General features: G+C 47.2%; 1 protein-coding gene across 3 annotated transcripts in view; it reads right to left on the bottom strand.

Annotated features, from left to right (window-relative positions):
* Positions 1 to 2,216: 2,216 nt before the first annotated feature.
* LOC117870341 (arylsulfatase D-like) overlaps positions 2,217 to 27,043 on the bottom strand; it is a 76,873-nt gene continuing 52,046 nt past the window's right edge. For all 3 annotated transcript variants that reach the window (XM_034757482.1, XM_034757480.1, XM_034757499.1), the window contains 7 exons: positions 19,679 to 19,801; positions 12,384 to 12,807; positions 9,732 to 9,868; positions 9,374 to 9,508; positions 7,522 to 7,684; positions 4,103 to 4,224; positions 2,217 to 3,319 (listed from right to left, as the gene is read on the bottom strand). In XM_034757482.1, coding sequence (XP_034613373.1) covers positions 2,949 to 3,319; positions 4,103 to 4,224; positions 7,522 to 7,684; positions 9,374 to 9,508; positions 9,732 to 9,868; positions 12,384 to 12,807; positions 19,679 to 19,801 — 1,475 coding nt within the window. In that variant the 3' untranslated portion in view covers positions 2,217 to 2,948. The remainder of the gene's footprint in view (positions 3,320 to 4,102; positions 4,225 to 7,521; positions 7,685 to 9,373; positions 9,509 to 9,731; positions 9,869 to 12,383; positions 12,808 to 19,678; positions 19,802 to 27,043) is intronic.

The following is a 27,043-nucleotide window of genomic DNA, read 5'->3' as shown; positions in this document are numbered from 1 at the left end:
CTGGAAAAAGGCTAATGTAGTGCCCATCTTTAAAAAAGGGAAGAAGGAGGATCCGGGGAACTACAGGCCAGTCAGCCTCACCTCAGTCCCTGGAAAAATCATGGAGCAGGTCCTCAAGGAATCTATTATGAAACATTTAGAGGAGAGGAAAGTGATCAGGAACAGTCAGCATGGATTCATGAAGGGGAAGTCGTGCCTGACTAACCTAATTGCCTTCTATGATGAGATAACTGGCTCTGTGGATGAGGGGAAAGCAGTGGATGTGTTATTTCTTGACTTTAGCAAAGCTTTTGATACGGTCTCCCACAGTATTCTTGCCACCAAGTTAAAGAAGTATGGGCTGGATGAATGGACTGTAAGGTGGATAGAAAGCTGGCTAGATCGTCGGGCTCAACGGGTAGTGATCAATGGCTCCATGTCTAGTTGGCAGCCGGTTTCAAGTGGAGTGCCCCAAGGGTCGGTCCTGGGGCCGGTTTTGTTTAATATCTTTATTAATGATCTGGAGGATGGTGTGGACTGCACTCTCAGCAAGTTTGCAGATGACACTAAACTAGGAGGCGTGGTAGATACACTAGAGGGTAGGGATCGGATACAGAGGGACCTAGACAAATTAGAGGATTGGGCAGAAAAAAACCTGATGAGGTTCAACAAGGACAAGTGCAGAGTCCTGCACTTAGGACGGAAGAATCCCATGCACTGCTACAGACTAGGGACCGAATGGCTAGGTAGCAGTTCTGCTGAAAAGGACCTAGGGGTCACAGTGGACGAGAAGCTGGATATGAGTCAACAGTGTGCTCTTGTTGCCAAGAAGGCTAACGGCATTTTGGGCTGTATAAGTAGGGGCATTGCCAGCAGATCGAGGAACGTGATCGTTCCCCTTTATTCGATATTGGTGAGGCCTCATCTGGAATACTGTGTCCAGTTTTGGGCCCCACACTACAAGAAGGATGTGGAAAAATTGGAAAGAGTCCAGCGGAGGGCAACAAAAATGATTAGGGGTCTGGAGCACATGACTTATGAGGAGAGGCTGAGAGAACTGGGATTGTTTAGTCTCCAGAAGAGAAGAATGAGGGGGGATTTGATAGCAGCCTTCAACTACCTGAAGGGGGGTTCCAAAGAGGATGGACCTCGGCTGTTCTCAGTGGTGGCAGATGACAGAACAAGGAGCAATGGTCTCAAGTTGCAGTGGGGGAGGTCCAGGTTGGATATCAGGAAAAACTATTTCACTAGGAGGGTGGTGAAACACTGGAATGCGTTACCTAGGGAGGTGGTGGAGTCTCCTTCCTTGGAGGTTTTTAAGGCCCGGCTTGACAAAGCCTTGGCTGGGATGATTTAGCTGGGAATTGGTCCTGCTTTGAGCAGGGGGTTGGACTAGATGACCTCTTGAGGTCCCTTCCAACTCTGATATTCTATGATTCTATGATTCTATGATCTCAAATAAACTTTGATTGTTTCTCCACCCCGGTATGTTTATTGGCGTGAAGCACTCCGGGCACCGAACCCCACTGTTGCTGTCCTCGGGCCCCTGTGCCAGCAAAACTGGGAGGTGAGAGAAGTGGAGCGGTGACCACGCGCTCGGGGAGGGGGCGTAGGAACGCTGTAAAAAAAAATTGGGGGCACCGCTTTTTGGTGCCCCCAAATCTTGGCACCCTAGGCAACCGCCTAGTTTGCCTAAATAGTAGCACTGGCCCTGGGGATGGGACTGCCCCTTGCCCAGCATAGGGCAGGAGTGGTGGCTGGGGGGGGGGGGGGCAGATTACAGGGTCAAACATTCACCGAAGCCCCAGCAGCTGCTCAGGTGAGTGAGGTCCACTGCAGATGATCAGGTCTTCTCCTGGTGGGTGCTAACTGAGGGGAGGGCTGCAAAGCATGTGTGTGCCTCCTCCCCTCCACAGTGCAGCAGCCACCAGCATCTTTTGTTGCCATAGGCAGCAGCAGCCAGCAGCAAGCATAGGCAGGCAGGGAAGGAAGAGCCATGCGCAGCTTTCAAACACTCCGGGGCGAGGGACGCTCTGGGGCATGGGGGACGACAGGTGGGGGCCGGGGCCCACTTCAGGCAGGGCCGGGGGAGAGACCCAGCTCCAAATATTGGTGGAGCAGGGCCCCTGGCCCTGAATATTCCTGGAGCATGGACACAACGAGCCCATATAACTTGCCGCCTATGTATCTAGGCTATTCTATTGAGATTCATATAACACCACACATCACTGTTTATTTATTTTATACATTTTTATTAGCATCATTTATTAGTAAAACTGGCAGTTACAAACTATAACAGTACCCTTTGCTCACCAACCAAAAGCTGCTTTTAGTAATGATTGTGCAAATGACAATAAAAAAAAAATCTTAAAGAGCAATATTCTGCTCTCTGGCATGCATGATCATTTACTTTACTGTTATCCAGTTAAAGCTGCAGTTTGTTCAAAAGTTGTTGAAAAATTGCAGTTGGTTCTTTCCTAAGCCAATTTCACTTTTTCTTGTGTATATCTCTCTGACAGTTTCAAATATTTATCTATAGCTAAATGCCCAACAGAGAATGGAGTTATACCTCTGCAAGGCAGTGATGTGCTGGGAAAAGGAAGTAATTGTAACACAGACGCCACTGTATCTGGATGCCTTATGGCCAAAATATTCAGACTTGGGTTCCTAAAGTGAGACTCCTAAATACATATTAGAAGGCACAGTCTCTCCAGGTCCTATTCTATGTGTACATGGAGTGCACTTTATGCACTTAACTAGTAGTGGAGAGCGAATGGGAGAAAGCACGATCATAACCTCCTTATCCCCACTTACAGCCTCTTTGCTCCCCAGAGAGAGAGGGCAGAAGAATAGCATATTTAAGGGATAATTTGGCCTAAAGGAGACATGATTTTTCAGAAATGATGTTATTACACATTGACTGTAGCAGAGCATTCACAGTTGCAGGGTTTTATGAACCACCACCTATTTTACAGAGCAGGGTGGGCACTGTCACCTTCTTTATCACACCAGCAAAACGGGAATGTCCCACAGCACGGCTGCAGCCAGGGCTTCCATATAATGTTATACAAAGAGAGCTGCTGTGGGACTGGAGTCAGTGTCTGGCGATGTTCCTGAACAGTTCTTGCTATTCTGCTTATTACTGTGTCAAACGGGGGCTCAGTGTGAGGTGATAGAGGTTTGGCCTCAGACGGGTCTCTCGAGAGATCAAAGAGTAAAGGGGGGTCATGATGGGTTACACCTTCCCCAAAACATGGGCAAATTCCTCTTCCATAACATGCTCCAGCACCCTCTGGATGGAATATTGGGGTCACATAATGAGCCTTCCACAGTGCACCACCTGGAAGGAGAGAAACCAGATATAGGGACCAAATGATGAGTATAACATAGCACTATAGTATTTGAGAGTGCTCCTTTAAGGAATACAAAGACATTTACCAACGAAAATATACAAGGTTACAAGGCTTCTTAAAATCCTTCAGAACAGATACTGATTTTGAAGGCACTAGACATTGTGGAGATGAAAACTTCTGTAGGATGGTACAGTACGTGTTTTCATTAAACTTCCGCTTACATCTTTTCTCTGTTGATTGCAAAGAGTCCTTCGTAGTGGTGCACCTTCTGCTGGCATCAGACATCATTACAACTTCCATGCCAGTTTTGACTTGACAAGAACCTCAGAGTCAATCCATAGGTTCCACAGAACTTGGACCAAGCACAGACAACTTTACTGAGGTTATGTCTACACTACACAGCTTTTAGCGACAAGCCGTTCTGCTAAAAGGCGCACAGTGTAGCTGCTCTTTGTCAGCTATCCTGCTGACAAAAATCTTCCACCCCCAACAAGCGGCATTAGCGTTGTCAGCAGGAGACCACTCCTGCCGACAAAGCGCTGTTCACACTGGCACATGTTGTCGGCAAAACTTTTGTCTTTTGGGGTGTGTGTGTTTTTTTTAACACCTCTGAAAGACAATTTTTTTTGTCATTCAGTTGCCAGTGTACTAAGTGGCCTAAGTATTATTGCAAAAAAGCAATCAGTTAGGGTTGCTATGATGACTGCTCCTATGAGGAGAAAATATTTGCTAGAGTTTGTATCCCTCATGGGGAGAGTGTCTATACTCACTGTCCTTTTGGTGCCATCGCACCGCGTGTAAGTATGACCCACAGTAGTGAAACATGAACTCGTGCTCTGACTGTTGAACTTTTCCTTGTAGTAAAGGCATCAGGTTCCGGCCATCAACTACCCTGATGTGATGGAGATAAGAGAAGTGACCAAACTGGGACAATAAATATTGTATTTATTACTCACTCTGCAGTAAAAAATTCTTAGTGCCACTGGCACTATATCTACAGATTGTTTACATGTTTATCTGTATATAATTTCCCTGCTGCACTTGTCCTACATTTAGAACAGCTGTTAAAGAAGTTAAGCAAATACTGTAAATCCCTAAATAAAATGCTTTTTAAAACAAAAATTCAGACTTATCCCATTGAATAGTACACAAACAGTTTTTACAAAGACTTAGTTCTTATGGAAAACTAAGACCCCTATTCAGGAAAGCATCCCTAATGAGAACAGCACTTAAGCATGCTTTCCTGAATAAGGATGGATTTAAGCACGTAAGTGCATCCCTGAATTGGGGCCTAAATTAGTATTTAATAGTTTTCTTGTAATAACGCTGGCGAGTAATTTTTTCTCTCCTATGTATAAGCATTTCTAAAATGTATTTCACAAATGGTATCTAGGTAAATTTTTCCGATACTTTACTTTTCCCCTTTTCTCCTAGAGCAAAATTTTCAAAAGCAGCTAAGTGACTTAAGAGTCCCATTTTTAAGGCACTTAGGTGCTTTTGAAAATATTACCCCTGGCATGTATATTTCTGACACTTCTGCAATTAGGAGCAGTGTGGCATTTGGGGGATGGCCTCCCCACTCACAGCTTTCACCACACTCTTGTGGTGGTGAGTGTGGGGATATTGAACAGTAGGTTGAAATCCTAATCCCACTGAAGTCAGTGATAACTCTCTCATTGACCTCAAGGGGACCAGGATTTCACCCTAGAGTCTACTGCCTTTCACAATAGCAGTATTCTGCTGGCAGATGGCTGCCTTTCAGTTGCTAAGGGACCACAGGGCATCCATTTTCTGGCAACGGAGTAGTCAAGCCTAAGTGATCAGGAGAATGGGATTACAAATTGCAATTCCATTCATTTTGCCAACTCTCCCCTCTGTTACATCCCTTGGGGTAAGGGCTGAGGCAGAGAGAGATGCTTTGGCCTCCTCCACAGACAGGAGGGTCATGGGTGGGCAATATTTGTAGGACAGAGAGCACTGCACTTGGCAGATTAAGTATATGGAAAGTAGATTCTTGACTGCCTGATTCTCTGCCCGGTGATGTTAGAACACATCTAGGCCTCTATAGGAAGTATGCTGGGAGCTGTCCTCACAAGATTTATCTTGCTCAGGGAGAGGAGCACATTTCACAGAACATGGCTGGTAAAAAATGGGTTATAGCTGCACGGACCGTCGAAAGAGCTGCTCTTTTCTCATGGGGGCACAGCTAGAGAAAGTCTCTCCACTCCATCTAGCGCTTGTTGTGGGAGAGCAAACAGCAGGGAGACATGGATAGAAAAAACGCATGCTTTGGAAGACAAGATGTAAGGAGGAGGAGGGGCTACAGAGAGGGTTATGGGGAGACATTTATGGGTCTTTGTGGTGCAGGAGGGAGGAAAGCCTTCTACAGTTTCCACAGAGCCTAGCAGGAACTGTCGCAACCCCTATATGGAACTCAGTCCCTTCCCTCTCGTCGATTTCCACCACAAGCCTCACTACTCATAAGGGCCCGTGTGGGGTCCATGTATGCCTATTTGGCCCCTGCACTTCTATTACCCTATGTGTTTTTAATTGGATATACATCTACACTGCAATAAAACAACCAGGGCTGGCCCCTATCAGCTGACTCGGGCAAGCAGGACTCGGGCTGCAAAATTGCACTGTGATGCTGTAGGATTGGAAAATGACTGTTTATATAATTAATATTGCCACTTGTTATGCAATTGCAACAAATCTTGTACAAAGTATTTCATGTAAGGTGTTAATGGAAAAGTTATGATTTGATGAGTAGGATTATTCTGTTTATACGCATGTATCATTTTGTATCTGAAGTTATGAATATTGGCTACATAGATCTATATTTCAATTGTGTTTGCTCCTAGGATAACACCCACAAGGCAGTTTACGTCCAGGCTAGCCAACACATTGTGAATTAACTATTCAAGTTGATGGCCCATTAAAGAACACTTAATTCTCACAATGGGCCACAGAAAAAGCTTGTCCCCACCTGATTAGCCTTCCTGTAGACACTTTAGCCAGAATACGGGTAATGGCTTCTATGAATCATCAAAGCATGCAAGGGCATGTGACAAGCTCATGTGACCCTGGACTCCCTCTTGTGCCTGTAATTTTCCACAAAGTAAGACTGAGAGCAGTCCCTCAACATGGGAGAAGGTATAAAGGACCCTGGAAGCATCTCCATTTTGCCTCTTTCCTGCCCTGATCTCTGGACTACGGATTTACACTAAAAAGAGCATTCCAACCAATGGACTGAGGACCTTCCAATCATTTGGAAGTTACCAGAGACTTTACAAGCCAGCAGTCTGTATCATCACAGCTACAAACCTGATCCAAGAACTTTGCAATGTATGTATATGATTTCTTTGACTACTTTAACTCTCTCCTTCTTTTCTCTTATAAACAAACATTTACATATTAGACACTAAAGGATTGGCAACAGTGTGATTCTTGGGTAGGATCTGAGTTATATATTGATCTGGGTATGGGGCTGATTTTTTGGGATCAGAAGAACCCTTTGTTTAGTGAAATTGGTTTTCAATAACCACTCATCATAAAGGCTAGTGTCTGGATGGTGAAATAAAGGCTGGAATGCCTAAGGAGACTGCATTATTGATTTCTTTTTAACCAGTGTAGTGAGACAGAAGTTTACTTTTGTCACTGGTTTGGAATATCTAATGATAGAATAACGGGTGAGTCCAGCCTATTTCTCAGCAGTTTGTCCTGAATCTGGTATTCTGAGATGTGACCCACTGAGGCATGGTGACATGCGATGTAGGCTTTTGGGTTTGGGCTAGAACCTGGGATCTGAGAATCAAGGGGGGAGGGTTTCAGAGCCCGGGGTCCATTCCATTTACACAACAATGTTATAGCCCCACAGTCTGGACCCTGAGAGCCCAAGTCAGCTGACATGGGCCAGCTGTGGGTGTTTTATTGCAGTAGTAGACATACCCTTCATTAGTTCATTTCATACTCTCTGGGGTTTCCTTGTTCTGACAACTATCCTACCCCTAAGCGCTACATGCTATAACCCATAGTAATATCCCACATTATGATTGTATAGTAGCAACGTAAACCATCAAATCCCATTGCTTAGTGCATACCACACTATGAATGTAAAGTTTAGCAGAACATAAGCAGCAATATTGTCATTACAGATATAGGGAGTGAATATATTTTGTTGTCTCCTTACCTGTCCTGGGGCACAATCCCTCCACCCAGGTGAGCCACTGTGGGATAAATGTCCATAAGGCTTGTAGGTTCATCAATAACTGTGTCAGCAGGAAAGACTCCTGGCCACCTAAGTATCCCTGGCACACGGATGCCTCCTTCCCAGCCTCCCATGCCTTTTCCACCTACAGCAAAGTGACATATAACAGTTATGACTCATTAACAGACATTAGACTTGTACATGAATTTAGAGACTGATGGCAGCAGCACATTACTCATCCCTAAGGTTTAATTCCATGGTTAAGTTCTGATTTCATAAACTTCAAGAGGGATGCACAGAATCACTCAAAAAATAAAAATCAAACACATCCTCCAAAACTGGGAAGGTGTGTGTAATTAATGTCTTGACTTGCAGCATGGGATAGATGGGAAAATGGGCAAGCAAGCTTTCAAATATATGTTCTTCGGCAATAATTTTCTTTCTTTTCCCCCTCACATTGCTCCTCTTGCACTCAGCTGTTAGTCTACATCCTTTTGTAGGGTCAGAATGGGGTGACAGGAAACTTTTGAGAGCCTACACCAAATAGCCCCATGGCCTAGCAAAAAGGGAGGGACTGGACACTCTCTGAGAACACACAAGACTGAAGGTATGAAATACGTCTTAAACAGCACTTAAAGAGCCTCATCCCCCATTTTAATTCAGAGTTTCAGTACAGACACTGGTTCTGTTTAGACATGGGCTAACATTTTCAAAAGTGACTCTTGCATGTAGGATTTAGTCACTTAGGAGTCTAAAACCTAAGTGCCTATTTCACTTTTGAAAATGAGATTTAGGCTCCAAAGTCACTTAGGTGGTTTTGAAAAAGTTACCCAAGAACTTCAAGACCAGAAATATGAATCTGAATAATACAAAAGCTATCATATACCCTTATTTGAACTTTCAGTCAAATGATTTTCCCTAACCACATAGTACACAGGAATCAGACAGCTATAGAGAGAATAAGAATTCTACACAGATCAAGCATCAGGATGCTGACTGCCTACGTACTGAAGAAAAGATGTGTATTGTGGCACAGTTGGGTACACGAATATAGCCATCAGGTTTCCATGTCTTTTAGCTGCTTGCCATTGCAACCTTGTTTCCCCCTGCCCTCCAAATCCCATCAGACTCATTCACCAAATCTATAACGTACTGCTTCCATTCAATGGTAGCAATCAGAGCCAATTTACCGTCCAGCTGCATGAGGAAGAGCCAGGAGCTAGCAAAAATTCCTCCTCCCCCTCCCCCAAAACAGGCGAACTCTCCCTTTCAGTAGTACACAATTTCCACAGCTCAGGGAGTCACAGTTTCAACTCTTTGCCCCTGGCTGTGTAGTTGGCAAGTGCTACACTAAAAATTAGGCCAGGTTGCAAAATTAATACAAGCTGCAGTTTAAAAAATGAAAACATTTACATTCTTTCTGATTGGCATTTGTCTTGTTTAGAGTACATTGAAAGCAACAAAACCGTGCAGTGATTGCCTTCTCACTGTAAGGGACAACACACTCCTCCTTTCCTTTTCTGTTCTGATTAGCCATGTATCTGTGATAATATTTTTCTCTTCCATGAGACCTTTTCCCTAGGAACAAATATTGATTTACAGGCGTTATGCAAGCTTCACAATACTACTGTGAGACAGGCAAGTTTAATGCCTTAATTTCAGAGAAACGAGATGCAGCACAGAGAGATTAAGTTTGCTGTCCATGGTTACACATGACATCTGTGCTAGAACCAGGAATAGAAACCAACTCACATTGAACCCATCGGTGTTAGTCAAGCAAATTAATTTTCTATTGCATTTCTTAACTTAAAAGAAATCGTACCGTAATTCTTACCTTTATATATGCCATTCCAGCCACCTAGCTGAGTTTTTCCTTCTTGAGCCTCCAATTGTCCTCCATGGTCAGAGGCAAAATATGTGAATGTGTTGTTTTTCAAATCTTCCTTGTCAATAGCATCAAGAATTTTGCCTGTAAATTAAAAGAAAGACAGAAAAACAGTCAAAAGTTTGCTATGAATCAAACAAAAAGATAAAGATCTAATTAAAATGATTAGGGAACTAAAGCTTTGCAGAGCCCTTGCAGAAATCTTTAATAGCTTTTAAGACTCTAAAAGCTTGGTTGATATCAGTATTGCACCTTTTAAAATCCACTGATACATTTAAAGAAAATCTCTTTCATAAAGGACACTTACCCACCAACCAATCCATTTCTTCTACATTGTCTCCATATAAACCGTGTCTGCTCTTCCCAAGAAATTTCTCCGTGGTGAAAAGGGGTGTGTGAACATGTAAAAAGGAAACGAAGAGGAGGAATGGTCCATGCTTGTTTCTTAAAAAATTAAATGAATATTTTTGTTGTGCACTTGGAAAATTCTAGAAGCTTTCACATTCAACATGCACACACATAGATTATAACTAGAACCACATTCATCCTGACATAATGCCATTGACCTCAATTTGTCTGGTCCACGGAGCATTGTCTCTCGTAATGTGCACAATGGATGACACTAGCTATTTTGGGGGGTAATGTCTCTCCCCAGAAGGGTTTGCATTACAATGCACCAAACAGTACACTGTTACCCCGATAGAACGCTGTCCTCGGGATCCAAAAAATCTTACCATGTTATAGGTGAAACCCCGTCATATCGAACTTGCTTTGATCCACCGGAGCACACAGCCCCCCCCCCCCCCCCCCCCGTAGCTCTGCTTTACCGCGTTATATCCGAATTCATGTTATATCGGGTCACGTTATATCAGGGTAGCGGTGTATATATTTTTAAAACAATTGCCTTAGTGAGAACAATCCCAGAACCTTCTCACAAGAGGGCTTTACCTCAACACAAAATTTAGCTATTTTCCACTCCATAATAAAGAGAAAGAGAGAGTATGGCACCATGGAAGGCTGTAAACTGAGTGAAAGAAAAAAGAGGGACACATGATAATGGAACAGTTAGGCAGAAATAAATGTCAGACTTTAAGGTGTAAAACAGTTATCACATGTAGTCAGGAATGGTAAATTTTTCAAAAACACCCCTATGACTTAGGCTTCTAACTCCAATTTTCAAAGCAACTTAGACACCTTTACTTACAGAAATATTTAGATGCCTAAAGATGCAAATAGATGCTTAGAGGAATTTTCAAAAGTGCCTAAGTGAGTTAAGCATCTAACTGAGTGGTGGGCAAACTGCAGCCCGCAGGCCACATGCGGCCCATCAGGGTAATGTGATTGCGGGCCATGAGACATTTTGCTGATGTTGATCATCTGCAGGCCCGGCCCCCGCAGCTCCCACTGGCTGCAGTTCACCGTTCCCAGCCAATGGGAACTGCAGGAAGCAGCAGCCAGCATGTCCCTGCGGCTCAGTACTTCCTACAGCCCCCATTGGCTGGGAACGGTGAACCACGGCCACTGGGAGCTGCAGGGGGCCGGGCCTGCGGACGGTCAACGTCAGCAAAACGCCTTGCGGCCCGCAATCACATTACCCTGATGGGCCGCATGCGGCCTGCGGGCTGAGGTTGCCCACCACTGACTAACTCCTACTGAAACTCTTTCACTGAAAGTCAGTAGGACACAGGCTCCTAAGTTCCTATGCCACTTTTGAAAATGGGACTTAAGCACTTTTGAAATTTTTACCTGAAGTTTTGTCTGCTATGTATAGCACAGTACAATTATCTGGATGTCTCATAGGGCTTTTTGTAGTTTGTTCCCTTCCAGATGAGCACCAAAGGGGATGAGCTGCTGCAGGAGGCAGGATACCTGACCAAATAGATCAAATGGTCAGATTTACTATGGTTAATTTGTCTATATTCTTATGTAAAAAAAATAAAGATGTCTGAAAGGGAGTAAGAGCAATATAAGCCAGAGAGAATAGCCTAGCAACCACTGTAGGAGAATTGCTGGATTATGTAGTGCTGGACCAGAAACAACCCTCCATTAACAGAGATGGGGGGCTGGCAAGAGTGAAAGAGCAGTCTGAAAGCTAAAAGATGGGACAACAAACTAGTAGTGGGGGTGGGGGGGGAAACAATAATGGAAACCTAAAAAATAAGTAATTGCCAAAGAGCATGTTTTATTTGCAGCAGTCTTGTGCTGTAATGGTGCCACTCTTCACTGGTACAGTGGAGAGTATAGGCCATCAGGCTGCAGCCCATCACAAGCTCTCCATAAAAATTACTTATTCTCTCACTACAGCTTTTCAAAAGCATTTACGTGACTTTGGAGCATGCACCCCACCGATTTTCACTGGGACTTACGAGCCTAAATCACCTGGCACTTTTGAAAATCTCACCCATATGGGTCATCAATATGGCCCCAATTCTGCAGTGACTTATACCTCAGATGATACCATGGACTTTGGCCCAGCAGTCTTTCATGATAAATATGAAGAGATAGATTTAGTTAGGAAAAAAAACTCTTAGTGTTTGTCTGATAGCTGGGGATGCTACACAGTGTTGTTTTGCAAATAATAAAAAAATTGAAAAATGAGGCCTTAGTCACATATGTCACCTGGTTAAAACCTCTCTTATTTGAAAAGCTCCAGGTAGCTGAAAAGATCCAGGATTGCTGAAATAAAGTCGAATCCTTGGTGTACTCATTTGTTGTCAATATTCAAAATGCTCTCCCCATTAACATGTCATTCATACTGGTACTCTTTTCTTGGCTCCAGAAACCAAGTCAGTGAGCATGTGTTTGTGGGCAGAAATTTCTTATGTGCTTCAAAAATATTTGAAAAAGAATTATCCAGAGACATTAACAGCTTATGCAAAAAAACCTACTTGCACCAAGGATCTTAAAAACACTCCTGGGATCTTGTCTCCTTTAAGAAAAAAGGAAGGTCGTTAGTTACCTTTCAATAAATGAAACTGCTTCTTTAAGCATGAGGGCAGCCGTCCTTTCCAACTTCATTGGTTGTTCAGTAATGTCATAGTTTCTCATCAGGATACAGTTCCAATATCGCACAAATCCATAACTGGAGTACCAGGAAGTGAAAAAAAGTGAGACAGCTAAGGCAAAGCAGGCAACTATTTTCCAGCTGGCGGAGATCAAGCCAGTAAGCTTTCCAATGGTAACTGTGAGCACAGCAAGGGCAATTATTTGAGTGTAAAGCCAGAGTTTGGCTTGAAGGGCTGCATCCAACTCGGGAGGTTTGTTTTTCTGACAGTTGTTTAGAAGAGTAAAAGGCATGCCATAAAAATAATCAAAACCATGGTTTGAAGGGTGGTGGCAGTGATCATTGAGGGCTTCACAGTTCATACCCTGATGCCACTTCCCTGAAAGTTAAATAAACAAAGAAAGGCAATTGTTAGGGCTGGGATTTTCAAAGATGCCTTAGGAGAGCTAAGTGCCCATTTAAATGACAGTTGGGCACATAAATCTCCTAGGTTCCTATAGAAGAACTCGGTCGGGGCTCGTCACTCTGTGGGGCTGTGGGGCACCACACCGCCTCGCTACACCGTTTCTGCTGGGTTGGGGAACACCCAGTCTATGGCCCAGACCTCCAGGCAGGGCTGCTCAAGGAGTACCACATAAGCCCCGGCCCTGGGTTAGGGCGGGGCAGCCAACAAACAGTCAGGGACTCAGGCCCTCAGGCAGGGACTGAGCAAATAGTTCAATAGAAGCCCAGGCCCTGGGTCAGGGCGGGGCAGCAAACAAACAGTCAGGGACTCAGGCCTTCAGGCAGGGACTGAGCAAATAGCTCAATAGAAAACCCCAGGCTCCTGGCTCCGAGCGTTTGGGGAGAGGGGGAGACTGCCACCCGTGAGTTGGGTGGCAGGGGGAAACGCAGGCCCACCCACTCCACTGAGTCCCAGCCTGGGGCCCTAGCAGCGGCAGAAGACCCGCTGCTGTGTCAGTGGGGATCCTGACCGCAACACACTGACATTGATTCTGGCAATGCCGCCGCCAGACTAGGGTCGGCTGCCCCAGGGCTACTTCCGGACTCCCCCTCTTGGGGGTGCTTGGGTTAGGGCGGTGTCCTCAGAGGTTTCCAGCACCATCGGTTCCTCCGGGTAGCTGGCGAGGGGTAGGCTCAGCTGCTCCTCTAGGTAGCTGGCAAGGGGTAGCCTTGGCTGCTCCCCTGGGTAACTGGCAAGGGGTAGCCTTGGCTGGCCCGGCCAGTCCTCAGGTCGGCTGCGGCCTGCCGGCATCTCCCAACCCGGAGCTAGGCCACAGGCGTCTGGCCTCTCTGGCGGCTGTGGTCCAAGTGAGCTCTGCGATCTACTTCCTGTCCTGCGCCGTGACCTCTGGGGAGCGGGCGCAGGATCCACTGGCTCTGCCCACGTTGGTGTCAGGGGAGGTTCTTCCCTCTGCAGGGCTGAGGGGCACCACACCACCTTGCTACACCCCCGCCCCCAACGCTGGCTCCCGATCATCAGGGCCAGACCTGTCCAACTCTCCCAGGCGGGACAAGAAGTCTGAATTCACGTGGTCCTTACTGGCCCTATGGCGGACAGTAAAAGCATTGGGCTGTAGTGCCAGGTACCAACGCGTTAGCCTCATATTATTATTTTTCATTCTGGCCAACCACTGAAGCGCAGTGTGGTCGGTGACTAGTATGAACGGGGCCCCAAGGAGGTAGTAATGCAAGGCATCACAGGCCCATTTTACTGCCAGGGCCTCCTTCTCTATCACCGCGTAGTTCATCTCTCGTGGAAACAATTTCCGACTGAGGTATACGACCGGGTGTTCTTCTCCATCCACCTCCTGAGACAGGACCGCCCCTAGTCCTACCTCCGAGGCATCCGTCTGGAGGATGAACTCCCGGTTAAAGTCGGGGCTGTGTAGGACGGGCTCATGGCAGAGACTGTCTTTGAGGGCCTGGAAGGTGTTGTCGCACTCCGGGGGCCAATGTATACGTCAGGGGCTGGTTTTGGTCAAGAGTCCAGTTAAAGGGGCTGCGATAGATGCAAACCCGGGAATAAACCGTCGGTAGTAGCCCGCAAGTCCCAGGACTGGCGTACTTGGTGCTTCGTGGTGGGCGGTGGGCAGGCCGCCAGGGCCTGAACCTTCCCCATGAGAGGTCTCACCTGTCCCTTCCTGATAGTGTACCCCGGGTGGTGGTCTCTTGCCATCCAATGCGGCATTTTTTTGGATTGGCCATTAATCCCGCTGCCCGCAGGTAGCTCAGGACTGCCACTACCCGTTCCAGGTGGTTCTCCCAATGGCAGATGTAAATAACAACATCGTCCAGGTACGCTGCCGCATTCTCTCGGTGAGATTGAAGGAGTTGGTCCATCAGCCATTGAAACATTGCAGGAGCACCATGGAGACCGAAGGGCATTCGAGTGAACTGGTAAAGGCCCGTGGAGGTGGCAAATGCGGTCTTTTCCTGGGAGGCGGGGTCGAGTGGGATCTGTCAGTATCCTTTACTCAGATCAAGAGTAGTGAGAAAGTGAGCTTCTCCTAAGTGGCCCAGCAGTTTGTCGATCCGAGACATTGGGTACGCGTTGAATTTTGAATTGATGCATCAGAAATTGATACAGAACCACTGCGTGCAATCGGGTTTGGGAACCAGGACTACCGAGCTGCGCTATTCGCTTTGCAGTGGTTCAATAACCCCCAACCCTAGAATCGCTCGGACTTCCTCCTCGACGACTTGCCGCATACGATGAGGCAACGGCCTATTCGATTCCAGGATCACCACCCCAGGCTCTGTCTGAATAGTATGGTGAACGAGGGTCGTGTAGCCCGGCTGGGCGGTGAATGTTCTGGGGAATGCCTGCAGGAGGCATTGGGTCTGCTTTCATTGCTCCTCAGTCAGGGATTCTCCGAGCTGGGGCATTGCGGAGTCCTTGGTCGGGGTTACACGGGGCCTCAACTCGGGCTCCAGTGGAAAGGGATTAATTAGAAGGCCCTCTCGTTCTTGCCAAGGTTTCAGGAGGTTAATATGGTATCGTTGAGTTTTCTTCCGCCGGTCTGACTGATTAATCTCATAGGTGATCGGGCTGATCTTCTGAATCACCTTATATGGCCCCTGCCAACGGGCCAGTAGTTTTGACTCGCTGGAGGGCAGGAGGAGCAAAACCCGGTCGCCGGGTTCGAACTCGCGGAACCGGGTCTCCCGGTTGTACATTTGGGCCTGAGCTTCCTGGGCCTCCTTCAAGTTCTCCCGAGCTAGAGCTCCTGCTTGCGCAAGATGTCCCTGCAGCTGGAGGATGTATCTCAGAAGGCCCTGGGCTGGGGACGGGGCTTGCTCCCATGTCTCCCTCATGAGGTCCAGCAGCCCCCTCAGACGATATCTGTACAACAGCTCAAAGGGGGAAAATTTCACGGATGGCCAGAAGCAAAGGTGAAGTAGCTGATCCCATCGGTGCAGGTCCTCTGGGGAAAACTTGCTCAGCATGTCTTTTAGGGTACGGTTGAACCATTCCACCAAGCCGTCAGTTTGTGGGTGGTAGATGGAGGCACGTAGTTGCTTAATCCCCAGGAGGTTGCACACCTGCCACAGCAGCCTGGAGGTGAAGTTGGTGCCCTGATCAGTGAGGATTTCCCGGGGTAAGCCCACGGGGGCAAAGACCTTTACGAGCTCATCAGCGATGGCCCTGGCGGTGATACTCCGTAGTGGGACGGCTTCGGGGAAACGGGTAGTGTAGTCCACAATGACCAGTATGTACAGAAATCCTGCCCTGCTTCTCGGGAGAGGCCCCACCAAATCCATGGCCACTCGCTCAAATGGCGTTTCCACAATGGGCATGGGGATCAGAGGGGCCATGGGCATCCGTGGGGGAGCAGCCAGCTGACACTCTGGACAGGAACTACAATAGTTCTGCACCTCCTGGTGCACCCCGGGCCAGAAGAATCAGGTCAGAATTCGGGTGAGGGTCTTTTCCTGGCCCAAGTGCCCTGCAGCCGGGATGTCATGGGCAAGTTTCATTACCGCTCGTTGGTGGCATCGAGGCACAAGCAGTTAGATCTGGACCTCTCCGGTGTGGGGATCTCGGTTCACCCGATAGAGGCGGTTGTGGCGTAACTCGAAATGGGGCCACACCTTGGCCCTACATGGATGGATCAGAGAGCCATCCACGGCCGCCAGCTGCTCATACACTTGACTAAGGGTAGGGTCCCCCCTTTGGTCCCGGCAGAAGTCAGTGCTGACCCTGGGGTCGTCAGCAGACATTGGCAGGGGGTCCTCAGGCCTTCCTTCCTGCCCATTGGGTCCTGTTCCTCTGCCTCTTCTGCGGGGTTCTCCCAGCAGTCCCCTTCCAATGCTGGGATGACGTCGGGGCTTTCCTCGGCGTTCAAACGAAGGACGCCTGGGAACTCTGGCCAATCACGTCCCAAGATCACGGGGTAGGCTAGTCGTGGAGATAGGCCAACCACCAGCAACCGCATGACCCCATCCATGGTTAGTCAGACTCGGGCACTGGCGTAAGGCCGTATGTAGCCATGGATGCACTACAACTGGATGGTTCCCAGGCAGGGGTCCGCCGGGAGGCCTAAGCTTCGGCGGACTAGGGTCTGGCCGCAGTCGCAGTCAATCAGGGCCCAGGTCAGGCAATCCCTGACAACTAGGGGCACTGTGATGTTGGCGGCCTGCGGCGGTCAGGCGCGGTTTTCCCCTGTGCCAACGTGACCAAAGCAGCAATTCATCTCGGTGCAGTCCTGTTGCAGGTCTCCACGTTTCCCACAGGAGAAGCAGGCCCTAGTTCTGGTCATCCGGGCTGGGCCGAGCCTCCCCTCTAGCTCTTGGGGGGCTTTGATGGATCCTTCCGCTCCCTGTATCTGGGCCCACGGGGGCTTGTCGAGCCGGCCCTTTGGGACATCTATAACAGGGCTCCTGACTCTGTGGAGGGTTTCGCAGCTCGATCCAGGCGCTCCCCTTCCTCTCTAGATTAGGGCGCTCGGGACCTTGTGGGTGGGCTCGAGTAGCCGGTCCCACCGGGGCTTCTGCCGCAAGGAAATTTTCCATGAGAGCTATGGCGGCAGCTACTGTCGGAGGCCGATGGCAGAGGACCCAAGCCCTTCCCCATGACGGGAGGATATGGACAAACTGTTCCAGGATGACTTGCTCAGTGAGCTCATCGGGGTTCTGCATGTCGGGCTGTAGCCACCGCTTGCACAGGTCCCTCAGCTCCTGGTCCACCAACCGGGGTCGGGTGCCCGGGGTGTAGGTCAGACTCCGGAACCACTGCCGGAAGGTTTCCGGGCTGACGTCTAAGGCTTCTAGAATCACCGCCTTTACCCGGGCATAGTCCCATGCATCCTCCGTGGATAGCTCCCAGTACACAGTTTGGGCAGTCCCCGTCAGATTTTAATTCTCTCTTTTATATCTCTATAACTAGCTAAGTGATAAAAATACACCTAAATTCTTAAAATATAGGCCTTAATATCTATATCCTAACACAGCCCATTTTCTCAGGGCTAAATCATTTATCTAGTGTACAGCCTAAAGAGCAAATAGAGCTCTCAATGTTCTTAAAAATTAAGTTTGCAATTATGTTAATACTAAATTTGGTTCCTCCATTACCTCACTTTTTAATTTAAAAAAATTGTGGGTTACCACATACTGAGGCATGTATTAACCCCAGAACATTCTGAAAGGTTCACGAGTCAAAAACTTTAGATCCAAGATGGCAAAGGTGGAATAGCACACTAGATCACCTTGCGATCAAGTAAGACAAGATGCGAGGAATCTTCTGTCAGTGCCAAGAAGCAGACAACTACCTGAAGAAGGATGATTTTAATTCACTGACAGAGCCAATGGCCAAAATGAAAGTGGTCACTGAGTTTGTATTGGGAGCTGTTAAGACGCCACTTTTTTCTTGCTGAGAAAATATCTGAGTTAAAAATAACCTTTGCAGAGGAAAAAAATTGAAGGTAATGGTTAGCACATATGGAACAATCTAGTGAAAGGGTGAAATTCACCTAAATGAATCAGCACAAAAATATTCTGATGAAAAATCAAAATATTCTCTTTTTTCGTGATGATTCGTCAATAAGCAAATTCAAGTGATTTCATGTCCTAGGATTTTTTGGCATCTCTACTTGTGTGTCTATATACTTTTAATATTTGCTTTTATTCTGTGATCTGTAAATAAATAAATAAATTCCTGGATTAGTCTTCAGACCTCTTCAGAAAAAAAGCACCTGCTCTTCTCACCTATCATTAGGGGTTACAAAGGCAAACAGTACCAATGACTTGACTTCTATGCTATACCATCATACACTTAAATAGTACTTCACATTTTCAAATGCTACTTAATAATCCAGAGACAGAACAAGCTATTTCTGAACACGGCTGGGCTCACCTATCTATGAGTGGGGAACATATTGTATTAGCCAGTTACGTACTACCTACTCGCTGTTAATTTCTATATCCCTTTCCCCCTCTAAAGCCAAATGAAATGTTTAACGTCCTTCCTTTGTTGGATGTGTATCTCTCTCTATATATATCAAAGGAAGCACTGAGAGAGTTTTGTTAAGCTTTGGAAAAGCTCCTGGACCTAGTACAATGCTCAGTTGTTCTAACCATTGTAACCATGCCACTTCTTGTGACATTTTTTACTTCTCCTATTTTATGCTCCACTGAGTTCAGATGATTAAATGTCCAATAGTAATGTTAGCTCTTTGGGGTGGGGACTGTCTTTTCATTATGTGTGGGAAAAGCACCTACCACATTAGGGCCACAAGCCCCAATTGGGAGTCTCTAGGTCTTACCACACTACAAATATTAAACAGTACTAGTTTGTTACAATATAGGATGAGTGTAAAGTTATCATAAATATCAGAGAGGTAGTGTTTCCTAATGGATAGAGCACTGGATGGTGACTCAGGAAATCTAGGTTCTATTCCTGGCTCTGCCACAGGCCTGCTGGGTGACTTTGGGCAAGTCCTGTGCCTCAGTTTCTCCATTTGTCAAATGGAGATAATAATACTGACCTACTTTGTAAAGCACTTTGAGATCTACTGATGAAAAGCACTACATAAGAGCTAGATGATCACGATGGTACCTTCTGGCCTCAAAGTCTATAAGGTATTATTACTACTATTATTAATATAGACACCTGCATTTATTAGTTAATTTTTTCACCTGCTCAGGAGCTACACGTGTGACTGACAGACAGTTGAGAGAAAAGAAAAACCCAAACAGTCTCCCAAAAATCATTCCTGTGCCAACTCATGATAAAACATATTCCTACATACCTATAAGTCCCGTGGTATAACCCTGCTGACGCAGCACCTTGGCAAAAGTGGTTTCATTTACAGGAAGTCCTCCTGACCCAGCATTCCACTGCAGGGCACGATACTCATTACTGGAAGCCATGCCTGCAGTACATAACAAAACACACCTAGTCATTTTCTGCTTGATTTTTAATTGTTTTCATTGCTTAGGTCACACTCCTGCCAAAATTTAAGCAGGGTTAGTTAATATCTTTTATTGGACCAACTTCTGTTGGTGAGTGAGACAGAAGAGCTCTGTGTTAGCTCAAAAGCTTGTTTCTCTCACCAATGGAAGTTGGTCCAATGAAAGATATTACCTCATTCACCATGTCTCTCTAATGTACTAGGACCAACAAAGCTATAACTACACTGCATAGAAGATTTATTCATGTACTTAACTTTGAAACTAGTGGAACTATTCATGGAGCATAAAGTACAGCCACATAAGTCTTGCAGGATCAAGGCCATAAGAATAAAAAGTAGAAGTCCCAAATTGTTTATATACTAATGTACGTATTTGCACCACACTCATTATTGCGGTATCAAAGCACTTCAGTGAGTCAAGGACAAAGCAAGACAATATTTTACAACAAACAAATAATATTTGGCACTGTTTTTTGCATCGGAGAGGAGGGATGGCCCATGCTTTAGGGCATTAACCTGGGAATTGGGAAGCCTGGGTTCCACTCCCTGCTCTGTCACTGACAGCTCTATCTAGTACCATGTGACTTGCAGAATTGCTAAGATTGTACTTATAGCTAAGAAAAGGGGGGGAGGGGAGTAGGGGAAGTGATCCAGGGAAATAACAAACCAGTTAGTTTGTCCTCAGTAGTATACAAGGCTTTATAACAAATTGTGAAGGACAGAATAATTAAATTAAAGGCGGTAAATGGTAACGGGGATGTAATGCAACAAAGGTTTGCCAAAGATAGATCATGCAAGTCTCACCTGATTTTTAGAGAAAATGACTGATTTTTATATAAAGGAAGTGTAGTAGATCTAATATACTTGGACTTCAGTAAATCATTTGACATGGTACCACATGAGAAATTTTTAGTTAAATTAGGGAAGGTGGGGATCAGTACGAGCATTGTAAGGTGGATGAGGAATTGTGTAAAAAGGGAGAAGGCATCAGGTTGTGCTGAAAGGTGAATTATTGGACCAGAGGGAGGTTACTAGTGGAGTTCCTCAAGGATCAGTCTTGGGACCAATCTTATTCAATATTTTTATTAATGACCTTGGTATGAAAAAGTAGAAGTGTGCTAATGATGATCATTTGCTGATGTTACATAGTTGGGAAGCATCATCAATATGGAGGAGGATTGGAATGTTACACAGGAAGATCTGGATGACCTGGAAGACTGGAGTGATATAAATGGGATGAAATTCAACATAATACACTTCGGGTCTAATAATAAGAATTTCTGCTACAAGCTGAGGTCTCATCAGTTGGAAGCGACAGAGGAGGAGAGAGACCTGGGTGTGGGGTCAATCACAGGATGACTATGAGTCACCAACGTGATGTTGCTGTGAAAAAGGCAAATGCAATCCTAGGATGTATCAGGTGAGGCATTTCCAGTAGAAATTGAGAAGTATTAATGCCATTGGACAAGACCTCATTTGGAATACTGTCTGCAATTCTAGTCACCCATGTTAATGAAAGATTAATTTAAACTGGAACAGGCGCAGAGAAGAGCTAATTGAATGATCAGGGGAATGGAGAGCCCATCTCATGAGAGGAGACTTGGCTTGTTTAGTCTAGCAAAAAGAAGGTCAAGAAGGAATATGATTGCTCTCAATATATAAGGGGGTAAATACCAGGGAAGGTGAAGAGCTATTTAAGCTAAAGGACACTGTCAGCCCAAGAACAGTTACATATAAACTCACCATGAACAAATTCAGTCTGGAAATTAAAAGAATGTTTCTAATCATTGGAGGGGTGAGGTTCTGGAACAGCCTCCCAATAGGCATTGCAGGGGCAAACAACTTAACTAGTTTCAAGAGAGAGCTGGACAGATTTATGAGTGCAATTGTCTGACAGAATTACTTGTGATGGTAGGGGAATCTCAGCAATCCTGGGGCTGACATCTGGTTTCTGTCTTGTGTTCCTAAAACTCATGCTTCAGGCTTTCAGCTGGCCACCTGCAGGGGTCAGAAAGGGAACCCCACACCCCAGTGTATTTTGTTAGGAGGTTTTTTTGTTTGTTTTTTAATCTTCCTCTGAAGCATCAGGAATGGCCAAGCTGGAGATGGGACATTGGACACAGTGGGCCAGGGCTCTGAGGTGGCACCAAGCATTCTCTCTCTCAGGTGTGTGGCTGGCTGGTTCTTGCTCACATGCTAACAGTCAAAACGATACTATATGAGTAGTTGGGAAGGAAGTTTCTCCCAGTCACATTGGCAGTGACCTTGGGGGGTTTTCACCTTCTTCTGCAGCATGTGGGTCACCTGCGAGAATTTTCTGGGTATATTTCACTCAATCTTTTTCATATTACTGCAGGGGCCCCAGGCACTGGTGCACTTTGTCCCTCTTTATTCTCTGCCTGTGACACATAATAGTGTCCTGTGGGCTGTAATCCTTTGGCCTAATTTCAGTTGTTGGGTTTACTCCGTGGGTGCTGGGTGGTGTTGGTGGCCTGTGATACACAGGAGCTCAGACGAGGTCGTCCCTTCTGGCCTTAGTCTTGTTTTGCCTCAGTTCCCCTATCTGGATAATACTTTCCTACATTGAAGGCTGCAAGACACTCAGGGTATGTCTACACTACGAAATTAGTTCGAATTTATAGAAGCCGGTTTTATAGAAATCGGTTGTATACAACCGATTGCGGTGTCCCCACATAAAATGCTCTAAGTGCTCTAGTCGGCGGACCGCGTCCACAGTACCGAGGCTAGCGTCGACTTCTGGAGCATTGCACTATGGGTAGCTATCCCACAGCTATCCCACAGTTCCCGCAGTCTCCGCCGCCCATTGGAATTCTGGGTTGAGATCCCAATGCCCAGATGATGCAAAACAGTGTCGCGGGAGGTTCTGGGTACATGTTGTCAGGCCCCTCCCCCTCCGTCACAGCAACGGCAGACAATAGATTCGCGCCTTTTTACCTGGGTTACCTGTGCAGACAACATACCACGGCAAGCATGGAGCCCGCTCAGCTCACCGTCACCATATGTCATCTGGGTGCCAGCAGACGTGGGACTGCATTGCTACACAGCATCAGCAGCTAACTGCCTTTTGGCGGTAGACGATGCAGTAGACTGGTAGCCTTCATCGGCGATCTGGGTGCTGGCAGCTGTGGGGCTGGCAGCCGTAGGGCTGCATTGCACCAGCCCCTTGCCTTTTGGCAGTAGATGGTGTATTACGACTGGTAACCATCCTATTACAAGTTGGATCATCGCACATTAGCAGAATCTTCCCTGAGCAGCAGATTGTGCAATAGGCCTGAAGGCCATCGTAGTACACTAACTGCCAAGCGCCCAGTATTTGCTGCCAAGCACCCAGAAGATGCCGAGGGCTATCAGTCACGCTGCACCGTCGTCTTAAGATGTAAAAAATAGATTTGTTCTGTATTCATTTGCTTCCCCCTCCCTCCGTCAAATCAACGGCCTACTAAACCCAGGGTTTTCAGTTTAATCTTTGGGGGGACCATTCTTTGTGACAGTTGTTTGTGTTTCTCTCTGATGCACAGCCACCTTTCTTGATTTTAATTCCCTGTACCTGTATGCCATGTCGTCACTCGGCCCGCCCTCCGTCCCGCCCTCCCTCCTTCCCCTGGTCCGTCAGATACTAGTTTCGCGCCTTTTTTCAGACCAGGCGCCATAGCTAGCACTGGGATCATGGAGCCCGCACAGATCACCGCGGCAATTATGAGCACTATGAACACCACGCGCATTGTCCTGGAGTATATGCAGAGCCAGGACATGCCAACGTGAAACCCAGACCAGCCGAGGAGGCGATTGCAGCGCGGCGAAGAGAGTGATGAGGAAATTGACATGGACATAGACCTCTCACAAGGCACAGGCCCCAGCAATGTGCAAATCATGGTGTCACTGGGGCAGGTTCATGGCGTGGAATGCCGATTCTGGGCCCGGGAAACAAGCACAGACTGGTGGGACCGCTTCGTGCTGCAGGTGTGGGACGATTCCCAGTGGCTGCGAAACTTTCGCATGCGTAAGGGCACTTTCACGGAACTTTGTGACTTGCTTTCCCCTGCCCTGAAACGCCAGAATACCAGGATGAGAGCAGCCCTCACAGTTGAGAAGCGAGTGGCGATAGCCCTGTGGAAGCTTGCAACGCCAGACAGCTACCGGTCAGTCGGGAATCAATTTGGAGTGGGCAAATCTACGGTGGGGGCTGCTGTGATCCAAGTTCCCAGGGCAATGAAAGACCTGGTGATATCAAGGGTAGTGACTCTGGGCAACGTGCAGTCAATAGTGGATGGTTTTGCTGAAATGGGATTCCCAAACTGTGGTGGGGCGATAGACGGAACCCGTATCCCTATCTTGGCACCGGAGCACCAAGCCACCGACTACTTAAACCGCAAGGGGTACTTTTCAATGCTGCTGCAAGCCCTGGTGGATCACAAGGGACGTTTCACCAACATCAACGTGGGATGGCCGGGAAAGGTACATGATGCTCGTGTCTTCAGGCCCTCTGGTCTGTTTCGAAAGCTGGAGGAAGGGACTTTCTTCCCAGACCAGAAAGTAACTGTTGGGGATGTTGAAATGCCTATCGTGATCCTTGGGGACCCAGCCTACCCCTTAATGCCATGGCTCATGAAGCCGTACACAGGCAGCCTGGACAGTAGTCAGGACCTGTTCAACTACAGGCTGAGCAAGTGCCGAATGGTGGTGGAATGTGCATTTGGACGTTTAAAAGCGCGCTGGCGCAGCTTACTGACTCGCTCAGACCTCAGCGAAAAGAATATCCCCATTGTTATTGCTGCTTGCTGTGCGCTCCACAATATCTGTGAGAGTAAGGGGGAGACATTTATGGTGGGGTGGGAGGTTGAGGCAACTCGCCTTGCCGCTGATTACGCGCAGCCAGACACCAGGGCGGTTAGAGGAGCACAGCAGGGCGCGGTGCGCATCAGAGAAGCTTTGAAAACGAGTTTTGTGACTGGCCAGGCTACTGTGTGAAACTTCTGTTTGCTTCTCCTTGATGAACCCTCCAACCCCCTCCCCCCTGACCCGGTTCACTCTACTTCCCTGTAAACCAACCACCCCACCCTCCCCTCCCCACTTCGAGCACCGCTTGCAGAGGCAATAAAGTCATTGTTTTTTCACATTCATGCATTCTTTATTAATTCCTCACCCAAGTAGGGGGATAATTGCCAAGGTAGCCTGGGATGGGTGGGGGAGGAGGGATGGAAAAGGACATACTGCATTTTAAAACTTTAACTCTTATTGAAGGCCAGCCTTCTGATGCTTGGGCGATCATCTGGGGTGGAGTGACTGGGTGGCCGGAGGCCTCCCCACCGTGTTCTTGGGCGTCTGGGTGAGGAGGCTATGGAACTTGGGGAGGAGGGCTGTTGGTTAAACAGGGGCTGTAGCGGCGGTCTCTGCTCCTGCTGCCTTTCCTGCAGCTCAACCATACGCTGGAGCATATCAGTTTGATGCTCCAGCAGACGGCGCATTGACTCTTGCTGTCTGTCTGCAAGCTGACGCCACCTATCATCTTCAGCCCGCCACTTGCTCTTTTCATCCCGCCATTCAGCCCGCCACCTCTCCTCTCGTTCATATTGTGCTTTTCTCATGTCTGACATTGACTGCCTCCACGCATTCTGCTGTGCTCTATCAGCGTGGGAGGACATCTGGAGCTCCGTGAACATATCGTCCCGCGTCCTCCGTTTTCTCTTTCTAATGTTCACTAGCCTCTGCGAAGGAGAAACATTTGCAGCTGGTGGAGGAGAAAGGAGACGTGGTTAAAAAAAGACACATTTTAGAGAACAATGGGTACACTCTTTCGTTACAAGGTCGCATTTTTCCTCTGCCTGCCGGTTTGGTATGAGAGATCACTCACGCAGTGCCCCAGGCAACATATTTCGCCTTGCAGGCAGCCATGGTAAGCCACAGTCTTTTGGCTTTTTTAACCTTCTTAACATGCGGGAAAGGTTTCAAACACCAGCGCATTTCCCATATCAAGGATGAATTGGGTTGGCCATTTAAAATGGGTTTTCAATGTAAAAGGAGGGGCTGAGGTTTCCGGGTTAACATGCGGCACAAACCCAAGTAACCCCCCCCCCCCACACACACACACACGATTCTCTGGGATGATCACTTCACCCCTCCCCCCACCGCGTGGTTAACAGCGGGGAACATTTCTGTTCAGAAGAGCAGGAACGGGCACCTCTGAATGTCCCCTTAATAAAATCGCCCCATTTCAACCAGGTGACCGTAAATGATATCACTCTCCTGAGGATAACAAAGAGAGATAAGGAATGGATATTGTCTGCATGCCAGCAAACATCGGGACCATACGCTGCCATGCTTTGTTATGCAATGATTCCAGACTACGTGCTACTGGCCTGGCATGGTAAAGTGTCCTACCATGGCGGACGGGATAAGGCAGCCCTCCCCAGAAACCTTTTGCAAAGGCTTTGGGAGTACATGAAGGAGAGCTTTCTGGAGATGTCCCTGGAGGATATCCGCTCCATCCCCATACACGTTAACAGACTTTTCCAGTAGATGTACTGGCCGCGATTGCCAGGGCAAATTAATCATTAATCATTAAACATGCTTGCTTTTAAACCATGTGTAATATTTACAAAGGTACACTCACCAGAGGTCTCCTGTGTGCCCTGACGGTCTTGGGTGAGTTCCAGGTCCAGGGTGACAAACATATCCTGGCTGTTGGGGAAACCGGTTTCTCTGCTTCCTTGCTGCTGTGAGCTACCTACAGTACCTCCATCCTCATCTTCCTCATTCCCCGAACAGTCTTCCCTGTGTGTTTCTCCAGTGAAGGAGTCATAGCACACGGTTGGGGTAGTGGTGGCTGCACCCCTTAGAATGGCATGCAGCTCCGCGTAGAAGCGGCAAGTTTGCGGCTCTGCCCCGGACCTTCCATTTGCTTCTCTGGCTTTGTGGTAGGCTTGCCGTAGCTCCTTAACTTTCACGCGGCACTGCTGTGTGTCCCTGTTATGGCCCCGGTCCTTCATGGCCTTGGAGACCTTTTCTAATACTTTGCCATTTCTTTTACTGCTACGGAGTTCAGCTAGCACTGATTCATCTCTCCATATGGCGAGCAGATCCCGTACCTCCTGTTCGGTCCATGCTGGAGCTCTTTTGCGATCCTGGGACTCCATCACGGTTACCTGTGCTGATGAGCTCTGTGTGGTCACCTGTGCTCTCCAC

This window comes from Trachemys scripta, chromosome 1 (assembly GCF_013100865.1).
Source record: "Trachemys scripta elegans isolate TJP31775 chromosome 1, CAS_Tse_1.0, whole genome shotgun sequence".
Lineage (NCBI taxonomy): Eukaryota > Metazoa > Chordata > Testudines > Emydidae > Trachemys > Trachemys scripta.
The sequence above is the reverse complement of the archived record's forward strand: the minus strand, read 5'-3'. Positions and strand labels throughout refer to the sequence as shown.